At 41.6% G+C, this 17,784-nt stretch overlaps 1 protein-coding gene across 1 annotated transcript; it reads left to right on the top strand.

Annotated features, from left to right (window-relative positions):
* On the top strand, positions 1-16,095 carry LOC101162627 (G-protein coupled receptor family C group 6 member A). The gene is made up of 6 exons (XM_011484994.3): positions 1-391; positions 1,142-1,409; positions 9,229-10,029; positions 11,159-11,371; positions 11,508-11,631; positions 12,691-16,095. Exons 1-6 carry the CDS (start codon positions 63-65, stop codon positions 13,758-13,760), a joined length of 2,805 nt encoding a protein of 934 aa, XP_011483296.1. The 5' UTR covers positions 1-62; the 3' UTR covers positions 13,761-16,095.
* Positions 16,096-17,784: the final 1,689 nt, after the last annotated feature.

The raw sequence follows: 17,784 nt of genomic DNA, 5'->3' as shown, positions 1-17,784 counted from the left end.
CTGCTGAGCCTGACTCAGACTTTCCACAGAAACCTGCCGTACAAGTGCAACAGTTCAAGAACATGGGGGATGAGTGGGGAGTGACTCGGCTGCTGCCACTCAGGGAGGTGGGCAGGGCTGTGAGGCAGAACCTGAGAGCAGCAGGTGAAGGAGGAAGTGGAGATATCTCTGACAGGAGCAAGGTGGAGGACATGGCCCAACCTTCTCTAACAGGAGCTCTGCTCATCCTGACACTGGTTCTGACTCTACAACCAGGACATCTTGTTGGGTCAGATTTTCTGCCAGTAGCATCGGCCCCTGGAGATTTTATTATCGGAGGACTGTTTCCCATCCATGAGGACGTGAACACTCAGAATAGATCCCTCAGCCCGCAGCCTCTGCGGTGCATCAGGTAAGAACTCCGTGTTTGGGGTAAACAAACATGAACAGTTTAGTAGATACACTTTGAACACAAAGACTCTTTCTTACAGAAAAGTTAACTCCACTGTTAACAGTTTGGATGAAGATAACAGTTTATGGATGAAGTGGGAAGGCTTCTTGATGGTCAGATAAATAGGACCACAGAAAAAACTTCGACACAATTTGTTTCCCAGTAATATACGGTTTGGGGATGAGGATTAGCTCCAGTGTTTGGGCTTTGGAAACTCTGAATTTTGTGTGACTGAATCCTTTAATGCTTGCAGAGCTCCAACACAGCTTTAGGAACATAGTCCTGTTCAGAAACTCTGGGGGTTCAGAAAGTCTCTCCTGTTCCTGCATTTCGACCTCCAACTAGGTTGTCATTCGGGTTACTGACAGCTGCAGATGGCACAAATTCTTTAAATTGATCCTACCTGGCAGTCCAGAAACAGTGGATTATTGGCCCAGTACTCAAGACCGTTCAGATCCTGGCCCCTCTTTCCTCTTTACTTGAACATGTTAGGATTCCTAGAAGACCTGCAGCTTTGGAAAATGAGAAACAGGATCCACATAAAGAAACGGAACCAGGAACGCTCTGTTCCACCCTGGTCTCTCATTTCAAAGCTGCAAGCAAAAGAGGTTCAGATGGAGCTTCCAGGGTGGCATCAGTGTCCCCTTTTTCAGTTGAGCAGTACAGCTAGCGGGGCTTCGATACTTGAATAAAAGATTGCTGTCCCCGCAGGTTTGAGGAGCGAGGCCTCACGTGGGCGTTGGCCATGGTCAATGCCATTGAAGTCGTGAACAGGTCTCCTCTTCTGACTGAAGCCAATGTCAGCCTGGGGTACCACATCCTGGACTCCTGCTCTGATGTTAGCACAGCTCTGAGGGCCACAGAGGACTTTCTCCAGCGGGGGGCTCCCCTGAAGCCTGTCACAGCTGTTGTTGGAGCCTCATTCTCTGAAACATCCATCGCTGTTGCCAGACTTCTCACACTCAACATGATTCCACAGGTAAGCAGTGAAAGGCATTGATGCAGCAGCTGATATACCACTGTGACACAACAATGCAAAGTACAAGCTGTTCTGATTCATGGAAGGCCCTCAGGTGCTCTGTTCCTGCACACATCTTACAAGGTTTCATGCTGTAACTCAATGCCGCTGTGACAAAGTAAATGTGGGCTCACGAAAGAACATGAAGGAGTTATGCTGATGTTGGCTTTATTGGAATAAAGCACAGTAATGGTCCAGAGGCTGCAGAGACCCCACTAATGCCCTGATGATGGCCTCTGAAAGTGTGGGTGGACGCTCTTCCTCAGAGTGCACACAAAGTCACATGAGGAAGCATTGCTTTCAACAGCCTGAGGATGCTCCAAAGTAGAGAACATAAGAAGGCTCTGATTTAGAGTGCACAATGACTGTGATTAGCAGTATATAGGGACGCAGAAAGTTTGGGTGCATATATTCAGCACAAGTTGACACTGATTTCAGAAGCATGAAAACCATGAGATTCAGGGATGTCCTGCTGTATGTTCTAGCTTAGAGCTCACCAGGACACTTGGATTTAAGGAGCACAAAGATACTCTGATCTGAAAGCATATAAAAACGGAAGTAGGAAAAAACAGGAGCCAATTAATTGAGCCACTGAGGAGGGAAACCGGAACTCAAATTCCTCTTTTCTCTATTTCTGGCTAGATTTACAGTGACTACACAAAGGGACCCAAGCCAGGTCCCATTACCTGCATTTCCACTGACTATGAAATTGCGCAAATTGGATTTGAGAAAAATAAATTTGCTCAATAGAAACACAAAAATTATTAAAAAAAACTCACTTTTATTGAAAAAAACTGTTTTTGAGGTGAATAGAAATTGATATTTTGTAAAAATTGCAATATGACTGGCTGCCTTGATATATATTGGGAACTAAAGCTGCTACACAAGGTCCCACAGCATCTCACAGCTCAAGTTTAGTGTGTCATGTGGAATTGATGGATCCACAGCTCCTCTGTAAAATCACCAAACACCATTTCCCAAAATGGTTTCATTCATAGCCTGAATAGTCTGAATAAGACGTCAATGTTTCCTTTGAGAGATGATGATGAGCGCTAGTGCCGTGACAGAAATCTGAATGTATCTGCTGTCAATCAAAGTATTGTTCACCTCCGTCGCCATGTTTTTGAGTGACTTATCGTGTGAGTTGGTTTGTGTTTAATCGCACATTTATGACTGAATGGAAACAGTATAATTACAACATTTTGTTTTTAGAATTTGGATAAGGTTTTGTTCATATGTGTCAAGGAAACACAGCTATTGTGCTGGTCCCAGGCCTGGGTAGAGAGGGTTGTGTCAGGGAGGGTAACCAATGCAAAATCTTTGCCAAACCAAAGATGGAAATTAGACCAATGATACAGAAGAGTGTCAGTTAAAATGAAAGAAAAAGGTGTACCAAACCGTGGTGAGACCAGCCATGTTGTTCGGCCTAGAGACAGTGGCACTGAGGAAAGGACAGATTGTGACATTTCTGTAAACTGGGCAGTATTTTACTGCAATGTCAGCAATAAAATATTGTACAAAGGCTATAAGGTAGTTTACTATAAACACCAAATAAATTGTGGGAATTTACTGTAAAATGCAATGGATTGTGGGAATTTCCCTTGTCCATTTTCTAATTTCACAGTTACCACGAATCCAAATATTTTAGAGAAAACGCCCACAAAAATATGGCCAATCACAAACAAGCATGCCAATATTCCTTCTGACCTACTTGGACTAAGGTTAACCTACTATAAGTACAAAGACTGTTTATTGTAAACAAGTTCCAAACATTGTTTAGATGTGGCATCACTCACAGTTAAAAAAATCAAGCTGACTGGACACATGCAATCTGATGGCCACATATTTTAGTAGTCTCTTTATCACTTCTTGTTGCTGTTTTCTTTTATGAAATTACCCATTTGATAATTTTATTAATTTGTGCACATACATATCTTCCTACTGAATATCAGTCTCACCTGCTGTCTACTAGCTAAAACGCTCTACAGACTATTTCCTATTCATTCTAAATTTCTACAGTAGTCCTGATCCACTGACCTCAACTTATTTGAACTACTGTCTTTTTTATTTATTTCTAGGTTGATTAGTTTCAGCTTCTGCTGTTTAGACATTACAAATACATCTAACAAGTTATAAAACAGAAAACAAGATACATTGTTCTGAAACCTTTAATTGTCAATTAAAGACTAGTATTAAAATACTCTAAATCAGCTGTGCTGTCCAAACTGGGTGGGTCACTCACTCATCATTGTAACAAATTTCTGTAAACTAAGCAGTATTTAATGTCTTAAAACAGCAATGAATCTGAAAAGGTCCAGTAAATGAAGGTGTTAGGGATTTTGGAAGAAGAGAATTCAGTTTGATCCTACTCAGAGATGGCATAGTGGTGCAGGGGTTAGTGAATTCCATTCTGGCTCCAAAAAATGAAGATCACAAGTTCAGTTCCTTACATAACTGAGTGTTTTACTTAACCAGTCTAAAAACATGCTTCACAAGGTTTGTACATTTGTCAAACATGTCTTAGTCCCATGTACTCTTACGGGGGATTGACCCTTATGCACTTATGATGTACAGGTGATGCTGTTGTAAGGTGCCTCTAGGTCAGGGGGCAGGTGGGCCGCAGTGGCTCAGGCAGTTGGCAGTTTGATCCCAGCTTTCCCCCAGTCAACTGTCGTTGTGTCCTTGGGCAAAACACCTCACCCTCCCTGCCACCAGTGTGGCCCCACTGGTGTGGGAATGTGCATGAAGTTCCCGGTGATGGTCAAGGCGCAAACTGGCAGCCACGCCTCTGTCATCATCAAGCTTGAATGAGGAGTAAAGAAATAATGGACACAGTGTAAGCACTTTGAGAGTCTGAAAATGTGCAGATAAATCAAATCCATTATTATGGGTCGTACTCTAGTCATTAGTGAGGCGCGAGTACTGGCTCATTCCCGGCTGCGGGCATTACCGCACGCATTGGGTAAGTATCTTCAGAACACAGTAGGACGTCCACACAAACTATGCTTTAATTGTTTGATTTCCAGTCAGGCTGCACACAGGAAGCACACACTCACTAATCACATAAACCACACTATGGGCCCCTTTCACAGGGTTCTGGGGGTTGAAGTAATGGAAAATCTGTATGACCTGCCTGTGACTCACCTGCTACACCCTTATTTACCCCTCTACTTCTATAAGTGTTCGCTATGACCTGTCGCCCGCAGCAGCCCCATAGAAAAATGTACAAGAACATCTTTGCTATAATGGTTCATCATAGAGCTACATTACAAGGTCTCTGAACTTGATATTGTATGTGAGCCACCTGTGTGCCCCATACAAGTTCGCCCCTTTTTCACCAGCAGACAGCCCATATTTACCTGTAAGGGAAAATGTGACTAAACTATTATCTGTGGTCATCTGGTTCAGAAGAGAGAGCTTCTGGACCTGCATGAGAGACATTTATTCATCCATGGAAGAAAACTCAGTTTAGGTTCTTAAGTCTGAAGGCCTCAAAAACCAAGATCAGGTAAGAATTAGAAAAGAACATTGAAGAGTAATAGAAGGCAGACTCTAAAAAATAAAAGAAAACATGCCATGTGCATTTCCAAAACATCTGCTAGATTAAGTTACCTTTGTAGCTTTTAAAAACATTTAATCTAGCTGTAGAGTCAATAAAATACATTGTGCATAAAATAAATATTCGACAAACAAGAATTAAAAAAATACACTAAGACATTTAACCCTTTACCTGTCTATTCAATCAAATAGTAGAGCACATTTTTATAACATTTTAAAAACATTAATTGTGTTGACAGCATGTTCCAGTTTATTATGCAAATTATATTTTTCTATGATTTTTCCAAAAACTCTATGCAAATGACAGGCAGTGTAATTTTAACATTTCACATAGTTCCACATTATTACGCACAACAGAGTTCCACAACATTTGATAGATTCGAAAGGACTAAAAATGGTCATTTGTTGCGTTTTCTGCATTAGGAGGTCACATTCACAGAAATCAATAGCTATTCTAATCAAAAACATCTTCATAGGTCAAGTTCTGTTTTAACATGGGACCCTTTATTTTGTAGCAGCTTCACAATTCGTGCCTTCAGGGAACTTGTGAGTTTTTGGAGAGTTTCTGCTTGAATTTCTTTGTGGATGTCAGAATGGCCTCCTTGTCATGGTTTGGGTTTCGTTTGTCTTGGTTTTTGCTTTATTTCTTGTTCTGTCATGTTTGGTTCTGTTTCCTGTTTTACTTTGAAAGGTGTTCTGTTTTGTCATGTTCCTGAGTTTTACTTCCTTGTCCTTATCTGTCCTGATCTTGTTCACCTGTGTCTTGTCTGCCCTGTCTGTATTTAACTGTCGTCTCTCCCTTCCTCTTGTGCTGGTCCATTAGCGTCTTAACGTCTTCATGTCGTAGCGTCATTTATGTCTTGGATGTTGCCATGTTTCCTGTTCTTGCCAAGCCACAGTGAGTCTAGTTCTAGTTTTGTTTCCTGCTCGGCAGCACTTTTTGTTCAATAAACCCTCTTGCCTTGGAACCGTGTGCCTCCTGCCTCTGCGCCTGGGTCCTACCTGCTCTCCAGCCCCCCCAACCCTGACACTCCTAGTGCTGCTGTTTGGATGTAAACGGCCTCCCACCCTCAAAAATATTTTGTTTGAGGATGCTCCAAAGGTTCTTAATAGGGTTGAGGTCAGGGGAGGATGGAGGCTACACCATCTGTTTCTCCTTTTACGCCCATAGCAGCCAATGATGCAGAGGTATTTCTTGCAGCATGAGATGGAGCACTGTCATGCATGAAGAGGATTTTGCTATGGAATGCATGGTTCTTCGTTTTGTACCACAGAAGAAAGTGGTCAGTCAGAACCCCCACATAAATGGTAAATGTTTTACACTCAGTGCTTTCTACCTTCCTCGAAGGCCCAAAGTGCTTTACAGTCACAAACCCATTCAACATTCACACGCTGGTGGCTCCGCTGCCAAACACTGGCGCCAACCTTCCAGAGGCAAGGTGGGGTTCAGGTGTCTTGCCCAAGGACACTTCGACTCATGGGTGTGCAAGGTGGGATCAATATTCCCATCTGAGGTCGACCAACCTACTGCTGCACCACGGCCACCCATACTGTTGTTTTCACACCTTCAGGGAGCCTGAAGGGATCGATCAGCTCCCTTCCCATAATTCCTTGGTATTGGTATTTTAGCAGCTACTCTCTAAATCCAATGAGTTTGTCTGACAGAAACCTTCCACACTCTGTCTTTACTTGCATGAACCCCTGTGTCCTCTGAATCTGCCACAAATCTCTTAATAGTACAATGATCACACTTACATTTTTGTAGAATATCCAAGATTCTCATACATTGTCCAAGGCATTTAACAAGTTAATGCTTTTCAGCAGCAGAGATCCTTTTTCTTCCCTATATTGCTTAAAAATGTTGGAACGACCTTCTTTAGTAGTTTTTTCTTTAATTGAACTCACCTGACAAACCAATTATCACACCCAGAGACACAATATCATCCATGACTTTAATTGAAAAACAAAGAATTTTATGTTTTTAACATTTCAATGCAATTTGCGTAGTAATTTGAAATGTACTATATTACTCAGTCATGGCAATAATCAATTGACAAATTTTAAATATATTTTCTTTCTTTGTGTTAAAGGGTTAAATGCTGTTTTATAAGTAAGTAGGGTGTTGGTTAGTAAGGTAAGAAGGGTCCAAGTCATGTGGTATATAATGAGACTGAACTGTAAACCTTAAAGATTAGGACGGCTGGGGAGTTCCTGAAAAATAAGAGCAGCGTGATTACAGGGACAGGTTAGGAGACAAGTGACGGAGTTCTTGATGATCTAAAGTTTCTTTGGGTTCTTTCATGGTGACGCATAGATGTGGCTATTGCAATAACCAATGTAAGATGAGACGAGTTTTAACAACAGAAGCCAATAAAAGCAAAACAGGTCATGTTTTTTAGAACAAACGCTGTCCTGGTTTTTTTGATAGATTTGTGAAAAAAAAAGTTTGTGTCATTAAAATGCAAATGTTGTGAAAAACGGAAGAAGTTGTCAATGTTAAAGCTAAAAGTTGTTAGGATTTTGTGACAGCTTGGAGAACAATTCAGATGAGCTCGTACTATCACATGTTAATGCTGAAAGTTCATTTGCAGCCAGGCAGTGGGTGAGTGTGGGGGGACTTGCAGCATTGATGGATCTGGTGCTAATGGTGAGCTGTGTGCAGTTTCCTTAGTGGTGATGAGAAACAGAAAAGAGCAGAAGACTGAGCTTTAAAGAACATTGTCATCCAGGTGTGCAGAGGAGGAGAAGAAGTTGCTAATATTGAAGAACTGTTTCCTGTTTATGGCTGGTGCTGAATAAGGATTTGAAGCAAGACAGAAAGATGGAGCAAATGCTCTGAAACGTGCAATGAAATCCAGACCATGGATTCCTGTAACTGATTTTTTTTAGTTTAAATGGACTTTATTTTGCAATCCATTCTGAAATGTCAAACTGCAAGGTCAGATAGAGGCCAGAGAGTTCCTAAGTTTTCAGATCAAGCACTAGTTTTTATAAAAATTCTAATGGGAGCCAGTTTATAAAAGGACGAAGCCAAATCTGAGAAAAGAGTGAATGAGGTGGGAAATGAAAGAAAGCCTTTGGCCAGTTATCATGGACTCTCAACGGCATGTGAACGTTTTAGTGTTTGAGGAGTTTTGGTAATGTGTGATGGCCTTTGAGACCGAGGAAAAACAAGTTGAATTTGTAAGCAATTTTATAATGAAGTCTGTGCAGGTCTGCAGATGCACACATTGTTTTTTGTCCAGTCTGGATTTTTTTTGTAACGTTTTGGACTGAACCATGGTGCTCCATGTGTGAATGAGACTGGGTTTGTCTGTGACCTAATTTGTTGAAGCTGGAGAAAAAAGAATTGTTGCAACAACTGAGACAGGTCAGAGAAATGATCAGACATTGATGGAGAGACCAATTGTTTGCCTGCATGGGGAGCAGATGAGAGAAGGATTTGAAGTTCAGAAGAAGAATACTTTTCATTTGGGCTTTGCAAGATAATCATGCCAGGAATAATCACTGGATAATCAGAGGAATCCAGATTGTGACTGTAAAGTTTGTGTGTTTACTTTACGTGTCGTCACTGAGCCCCAACTGATCTCAAAATGAAAATATTATTGAACCTTTATTGTGAGATTTTGATGAAATTTCTATTTCTGAGTTTAGCTGTTGAGCCATAGGATGAACAAGAAGCTCAAAAGTCTTTAGTCTGAAACACTGATATTGTCACATTGTCAACATTTATATATAAATAAATATTTTCCACTCCCCTCCATTAAACTCATGTTTATAAATCTGTCCCGGTTTTCCTATAATCAAAAGCATTTTTATTTTTAGTTTGGAAACATGGAAGTCCTGGGGTTCTCATCTGACCACTGAGTACTAAGTCCCAGCCTGTTTCTGCCCCCAGAGGGAGAATAAGAAAACCATGTCAGAGCTTTGGATCCGAAACCAAAAGTGGCAGGAAATCAGTCTGAGGTCCCAACATGGGTGTGGCCTGTCCTTTTTTTTGGTAAAAATGGAACAAAACATCTGAAAGCTCTTGACATCTCATTGACACAATACAAAAGAACTCTATGGTTGTAGTTTAGGCTGACAAGTATTTCCGTAGACTTTTAATTCTCCAGGAAGACATTAAATAGACGTAGACATTTAATCACATGTTTAGTTTTTTTTTGTTTTTTTTTTTATTTTAAAACCCAAAAAATAACATCCACACTTTTCTGTTCCAAAGATCAGCTATGCATCAACTGCTGTCATCCTGAGTGACAAGAGCCGCTTCCCTGCCTTCATGAGGACCGTCCCCAATGACGAGCACCAGATCGCAGCCATGGTCACTCTGCTCACCGCTTACAACTGGACCTGGGTGGGGGTGGTCACCACAGATGGAGATTATGGCAGATCTGCACTTGAGAACTTTGGTACTCTGGCTTCTGAGAATGGTATCTGTGTGGCTTTCAGGATTGTCCTACCCGAGTCTGTGACCAGCCATGACATCCAGTCTGCCATTCGTGACACAGCAAAAACTATTTACAACAACCCAAAAGTCCAGGTCATCGTGTCTTTTGCCAAACCCACTCACATGGTCTATCTTTATCAAGAGCTCAGGAATGAGATGCTGAGAGTGGGACAAGGCCCAAAGTCAATGAGGAGACTGTGGGTCGCTAGTGACAGCTGGGCATCCTCCAGTTCTGCAAGAGGAAACTTGAGTTTGGAGGAGATTGGTCAAGTTATTGGCTTCACCTTCAAAAAAGGAAACCTGACATCTTTTGAATCTTACTTGGACAGGCTGGGCTCAGGTGAACTGAGCTTTGATAGGAATGACCCCTTCATACAGGAGCTGTTTACACAACTCAATGGCAGCGGATACACAGACAGCGAACTGGCGTCCAAAGCAGCCGGCATTCTCAAACAGAACACACAAGCTGACACCATCTTCAGCATTGAACTGGCAGTGAGTGCCATCGCTGAGGCCGTGGCTTCCATCTGTCGAAGCAGAGAATGCAAAGGTCCTGGAGCTTTGCCACCCTGGGAGGTATTCCCGCTCACACTCACAAAAGTACCATTCACGTCTTAACACAGACAAGGCAACAGACACAAACAACATCAGCATTTAGGAATGGAAATCCTCACTTCATAACACTGAACTTACCATCCTTTGTAAATCAGATCATTTAGTGTTTCATGTAGTGGTTGCCAAAGTGTTTGCTCCAAACCAACTGGAATTAAAACTCAAACTGATCTGTGGCAGCTGATGGACATCATATCCACCTCCCAGCTGCCAGTTGGGAGGTCATCAGATAATCCAGCTAAAACATGTTCTTTGAATGAGCTGGCACTGTGGAAGATGATGCTGCAAGTAAATGAGGTAGGGCTGAAGATGAATGAATAAGAATCACACTACGAACACAGACATTTCTGTCAATTAGTCTAACAGTTTTGCTTTGACAATTCAGCCACAATGACCATAAATGCATTGGACTTATGTGTAGTTGTGTTGACTTGGTGTTATATCTTTAAATAAAGTGAAATAGATGCAAAATATTTTTTGTTGTATCAGCCAAGGCGTCTTCAAAAATATAAGCGCCATCTTATGATCATCATCCTATGATTATACATCTGCAATTAGTCAGAATATACGGAGACAGCTTTGATTGAAGGTTACTGGGGCATCAATGCCCACATGGAGCAGGTTTTCATCCTCACAACGACTTATATTCAGCTCACACAGAGCAGGTCTGAAGTCTCGCAAATGAACAGCTGACATCAGTTAGGATGTTCCACAGCTCGGTCTCCGTGAAGAATCTTGAGAGGAGAAGCTGACAGAAATGCGGAGAGTTGGCTGGTGCTTTTCTCAAATTCTGGAAATTTAGCAAACATGCCAAGGATTTTAAACCAGTAAACAGAAACGGCATGACAGGTGAATCGTGAAAACGATGACAACTGAAATCTCACAGAGATGATGAAGAAGTAACAGATTAAGGTCACTTAAACCAAGACCAGAAATGTTTCACTGTTGAAAACAAACAAGCAAAAAAAAAAACTACCAAACTGGCACATACCACCACAAAACAAGCTGAATTTTATTTAGACAAAAAAGAAACTGTCAACATGAAGATGTTTGCTTTTATCAGTTGATCATGAATTCATGTCTCTTCCTAAAGGTTCTGCAGGCTCTGTGGATGCAAGAGTTCACCCTCGACAACCATAGCTACAGGTTCAACAGCAGGGGAGACATCAACCTGGGCTATGATGTGAAGCTGTGGAGCTCGGACGGAGGCAACGATATTATCCTCAATCTCGTGTTAGAGTATCATGTGAAAAACAACAGCTTTACCAATGTCAACAACATCTTCATGCAGCTCCCAGTGCTCCAGGTAGGAGCCAGCTCTGTTCCTCCTCTGAGCGCAAAAACAGATGAAGTGGAATAATGTAATCAAAAGTTTTGTAAAGTCAATGAAGCAGGAACATTTTGAAAAGTAGCATAACTACAGTGTTTGTGTGCCTCTTCAGGACATTATCTCAAAATGTTCCAACAGCTGTGTTCCTGGAGAGTTCAAGAAAACTGCTGAGGGCCAGCACACCTGCTGCTATGAGTGTGTCAGCTGCACCGAAAACTACTACTCCAATGACACAGGTATGAGAGCCAAGTCACACTAGCTCATCTGTAGACATGTTTATAAGGTTTACTAACAACCAACCATATTGTGGGGCATAAAAGTATTTGTCAGACACCTAATCTGCAACTTGTCTTACTTGAAAAGATTAATTTGGTGATTAATGTTTATCATAGGCACACAAAAATCCTTCCAATCACATTATTTGATTCTAAAAAATCTATCTCCAAACAAACACAAATTCTGTCTGTGACAGACCTGTTACTTCTTCTTTAAGAAACTCTTCTATCCTCCACTGGTTACCTGTATAAAGACACCTGTCCACACCCTAAAACTGTCAGGAGAAAACCTCTCCACCATCACCAAGACCAAAGAGCTGTCCAAAGACACCAAGGACAAGATTGTTCACCTGAACAAGACTGGGAGGAACCAATAAGTAGCTGCGGTTACATTGACAAAATTGATTGCCATAAACGCCTGATCAGAGTAAAAATGCGTCATGTAAACACACCTTTCGGAATACTCTGTCCCGGTCAGACTCATTCGGATCAAAATTTCTCTCCAATCTATATAGTTGGATTATGCCGATAGTTGATCCGATCGTGGTGCATATGAACAGTTTATTCCGATTTTGGGTTTCCGGTATTTTAAAGAGTTCTGCGCATGTCAAAATAATTTATTCCAACCGAAAGTATGGTGAATGTAAACGTGTGTTATAATCGGGGAAAGTTTTTCTGGGTCCATGTACACAGTTCAATTCTAATCCGATATTTGATCCAATCAAAGATATTTTGCACACGTAACCGCAGCTTGTAACAGCACGCAGCTTGATGACAAGAGATCAACTGTTGGAACAAATATTACAACAGCTCCACTTGTCTCATATTAATGTCTTAACCGCCCTGTTTGAACTGAGCAGGAGGGTGGAAACTGGCAGAACCCCCAGGAGGTAGTTTAAAGGGCTTGTCAAAAAAGTTAGCCAGGAGTCATAAATGTGTAACTAACAACACAGTTGTACAAATAAAGCAACATGTTTAAAGTGTATTCAGCTCTGATATTTGTATCTCCTGCTCCCACAGACATGGACCTCTGTCTGAGCTGTGACCCCCGCACCCAGTGGTCTCCTGCGGGCAGCTCCACCTGCATCACCAAGGCCCTTCTCTTCTTCTCATGGAATGATGGCTTCGCCGTGGTGCTCCTAACCTTTTCTGCACTGGGCATTGTTCTGGTTCTGCTCGTTTCAGCTTTGTTCCTGTATCACCGTGACACACCGGTGGTGAAGGCTGCAGGGGGGCCACTAAGCCTCATCATGCTGTTCTCACTGATCCTCAGTTACATCAGCGCCATCTTGTTTGTGGGGCGACCGACCCACTTGCAGTGCAACGCTCGACAAGTGCTTTACAGCATCAGCTTCACTCTGTGTGTCTCCTGCATTTTGGTGAAGACACTGAAAATCCTGCTGGCCTTCCAATTCAACCTGGGGCCACAGGGGGTCCTGCGGCGGCTTTACCATCCTTACATCATAATCACCCTCTGCGTGGCTTTGCAGGCGGTTATCTGCATCTGCTGGTTGGTCTTCGCAAGTCCATTTATGCAAATTACCATTCAACCAACCACGCTGCTGGAGGACTGTCATGAAGGTTCATATCTTGCTTTTGGGGTTATGTTGGGCTACATAGCGGTGCTGGCATTTGTGTGTTTTATTTGTGCGTTCAAAGGACGCAAACTGCCCCATCAGTACAACGAGGCTAGGTTCATCACATTCAGCATGCTGCTTTACCTGATATCCTGGATGCTCTTTATTCCCATTTATGTCACCACCACAGGCCTCTATGTACCGGCTGTGGAGATGGTGGTCATTTTACTGTCCAACTATGGCATCCTCTGCTGCCACTTCTTCCCCAAGTGCTACATAATCCTGCTCAAGAAGGAGCAGAACACCAGCAGCGCCTTTAGGAAAAATCTCTATGAATATTCCAACAAAACCACAAATTCAGTAACTGAGAGTTCCAACTCCCAGTGTCACTTTAAACCTCCATTCATCCCTGAAATCACACCATCTTCTTTTCAGCCTGCTGTGACAGCAAACAACAAAGCGCCCCTGACCTCAAACCCCCAACACCAAGCAGGAAGAAGAAGCAGCATTTAAGGTCTGTTGGTATTGAAAAGGCTGTAGTAAAGGGACCTCTTAGAGTCTGTGGTCTTTCTGTTACCCTCTCTGTTTCTGTTTTCTCAGGAAAATCATTAGCTGTGTTGAAGTTGTGTCATCTTGGAACCCAACTCTTTGGCTAATTGTTCTAAGAATCTGACCATTCTTCTTAAAACTTATTAGTTTTTCCTGTAACCTGATTGTTTTTTCTTAGATCATGACTGGTCTTCTTAGAACATGTTAGTACTTTATAGAATGATCAACAGTGAAATGGAGGTTAAAGTCTAGGGCTTATTCGCCCCACAGACCCCAAACACCTCCCCCAGCCCATATGATACTTTACAAATAAACACATATTACACTTCACCAGCCCCTCCCTAGTCAGATGTGTCAAATGTCATTCAAATATGAACTCATGTAGGAGTTTAGGAGCAACCTATCTTCCACACCACACACTACACAGTAGTTTTGATGTTCTGAGAGTAGTTTATGTTTTGAGATGATATGGCTCACACCAAACAATGCAGCAAATTTATTTTGCAGAACACTAACTTAAGGTTGCCAAATCCGCATCAGTCAAATGTGGCATGCCAACAGGCACCTACTGACACTGTAGCAAGGCCCATCCTCAGAGGTGCTCATGAGACTTAACAAAAATGAACAAGCAAGCAAAAGTTTCCTTTAGTTTTCAAGTCCAGTTTAGAACAGGACAAAACCTGTGTGGTTGGCAGCTTTAACCCAATCATTTATATAACAGAAAAAGAATGACCACAGACTCTAATAATAAAAAGGCTATGATGTGTTACAGCTTTGATTAAATCACTGACCGAAGAGACTCAAAACTAGTAATCCGATGAAGAAATCACACTGTACAGTAAAAAACAATGCTGTGAAGGGCTGTGGCAAAGGAGGTCTTTCTTCCAGAAGATTTTGAAGGTTTGAACACCACATGATTTTTTTTAATGCACATTTGCACTTTAAAGTAAGTGTTTTTTTCTCTTGGCCATAGCAGCACAGTGAATCCCCATCTATTCTCTTGTGGGATTTGGCTTCATGCTCTATCTTGAGTAATATATGATTTTGTTTTGTTGCATTCAATCTTCCTATGGCTTGGAAATTATTTTACGTACAGCGGTGCTGATCATCTCAATTGATAGTCCGTTATTATAATTTGGAGAAGAGTATACTACAAAAAGGCCATCCATCCATCATCTGTACCCACTTAGTCCTGTACAGGGTCACAGGCGTTACTGGATCTTATACCAGCTGCCACAGGGCAAACAGGAGTGCCCAACTCCAGGCCTCAAGGGCCAGCCTCCTGCTGGTTTTCCAGAAACCCTGCCTTAGTTGCTGTTGATTACCTGGATCAGGTGTTTTTAGCCAATAAGGAGCTTCAATGGCAGGTTAGTTGGAAAACCTGTAGGACACCAGCTCTCAAAGGCTGGAATTGGACACCCCTACGGCCTAAACGGTTTCTCCAGTCCATCGTAAAGCCATACACAGACAATCAATTTCACACATATTGACTCAGGAGCCTATGAGGACAGGTGTTGAGGTGGGGGGGCAGAAAAACCCATGCATCCCCAGGAAGAACTGGCAATCTCCTTACAGAAAGGATTCAGATGGGTTTTTAATGGGAATTGTTGCTTTTGAAAATGCACAGGTTAATGGATCTGTTACTGCAATACCCCAGTGACATTTTGGAAATGAATTCTGTGTAATGGGTGTAGGTGTTGGTAGTGTCTCACTATTTCCTGGGTTTGTGTGTGCATGTGTGTTTCATTTAAAAATGATCTAAGTGTTAAAGGAGATGAAATGATTATCACACTTCACACTTCTGTGAATTGCTCATCATCAAAATATTTTTCAAGACTTTGAAATTAGTGTAATCTGTTTTTTAGTGTTATTACCAATCAAAGACACTCTGACACATCACCAACAACAATATAAGGTTGGTTATCCTCAAGTAACAGGGCTATAGTCAACCATTCAACTACTTACTGGATCGTTAATATTTACATCTGCTTACATGTCATCCAGTTTTGCCTCACATCTGGAGCTACCAGCACAAAATTAAGCGGTAATCTGCATCATCACTTAGAACTGAAGAATCTACTCAGATGAGTGGTATTCTTGATCAACTGGTATCTCTGCAGAACATGCATTTTTTGATAACATGACCTTATTTTTATATTTGAAAAAAATGCAAACATGAAAATGTTTTAAAATAACTAGTATTTGATGCACAATGAGATTTTACCCTGAGTAAAACTTTGATTGTTTTTTAATGTATTGTTTTGTACAGTGTCTGAAATATAATTTGAAATAAATTAAAACTAAATCCAAATGTCCAAGCGCTGGAAAGTTTTTGAAATATATTTTCTACTACAAAAATGTTTTACAAGTTAAGTTTTGTTCAAGTACAATTTGCTTCCACTGTCACCTCCACATGACCAGCTTGAGCAACAAAGTGACTGATGTAAAAACTTAGTGAAGCTTCTTATGGACTTATCATCCTGCACCTGAGTTGTTGAACTTTTGCAAAGATGGATGTGCATTTTGTGAATATAAAAGAAAAGCGTTTTGCCGATCACCACTAGGGGTGCGTATTGGCAAGAGTCTGGCGATACGATACGTATCCCAATACGCGCCCCGCGAAACGATGCGTATCCCGATATTTTACCAAAACACATTTTCTTTCTTTTTTTAAAAAAAATATGGCGTTGAAAAAACTCTACCAGAATTTCAATGTCTTCCACTGTAATAAAATGGTCAAATTCAACTTATTTAATGATCACAATGTTAAGCACTGCAACTGTATCTCATATATAAGTTGCGTTTACCAAAGCAAATTCATAGTGCTTTTATTTTGGTAACTTAAAATATGGAATAGGAACAGTCAACATTGTCTGATTTCCACTACAAAATATTTTTCAGTATAAGAAAAAACAAAGAATGAATGTGCCTTAACCAATAACTTTCTATGAGGCAGCATGACAGAATGAAGGAAAGTTGCTTTAATGTGGCAAAGGTACTTTGTTTACATATCACTCAGTCTGCTCTGCTGCATCTTTGCAGACACGCTTCTCACACGCGGAAGTAAACTAGTAACGCTCATCACCACGATGTCGGCCTTTTTTTCAAAGCGTTGTACACATCACTGTGGTCCATCAGGTCGCTAAACTAGAATCTATTGCTGGGAGGTTCTGCAGAACTTTAGCCTGCTTTGCAGATAGCATTTTAGCCGACACTAAGTGCATTAGCCTCTTACCCGCTGCCATGCTTCACTCGTAAACAATCCTTGTTTTTTTATGTTGCTGACAGCAACATGGCACAAAGTTTCTGTCTGGTATCCATGCCAAGTTAAAACGAAGTAGTTCATGTCTCATAACAATGAAACAAGCTGCCTCTGGCTGCAGCCTTCCTGTTGTCTTGTGCAGAGTAGTGCTGCTCAAAGAGGCTCCATGTTCTCTGCTGCCAACCAGCGGTCGGAGGGTGAAGTGGACAACAAGAGTCAGATGCTGAAGGACGCTCAGAAATAGTTAAATAAATATCGTCCTGGCAGCATTTTGAATCGATACAAGTATTGCCAAATGAACCATCGCGATATTTTGCCGAATCGATTTTATCTCACACCCCTAATCTAGCTCTATTGAGAAAGTGGGCATGTGTGTTAGCCCGGGGGTGGTGCTGACAGTGCAGACTCTTCCTGGAAGGGGCTGTTCTCATTTATCTTTGTCACAATTTGAGAACCCACTCATTTTTCGTTGGATTTTTCTGCGGCTTGGTCCTCCGAGGCCCACTCTGTAGTTTTGTTTGGACCTTTGTTTAAGTGAAGCTGTAGGGTTGAACTGCCATTTTCTTTAGTACTTGTTTTCTCCTGTTTATGTTAGTCCAGGGAGGTAAGAGTTTGTCTTAGTGAGATTTCACTAAGGTGGGGTTTTGTTTGTTATTTTGGCCTCGGTTAACCCTGAAGCCTTTTTGCTTCACTTTTAGTTATAGTTTTGTCACGGTACCCCCAGCC

Source organism: Oryzias latipes, chromosome 16 (assembly GCF_002234675.1).
Source record: "Oryzias latipes chromosome 16, ASM223467v1".
NCBI lineage: Eukaryota > Metazoa > Chordata > Actinopteri > Beloniformes > Adrianichthyidae > Oryzias > Oryzias latipes.
The sequence above is the reverse complement of the archived record's forward strand: the minus strand, read 5'-3'. Positions and strand labels throughout refer to the sequence as shown.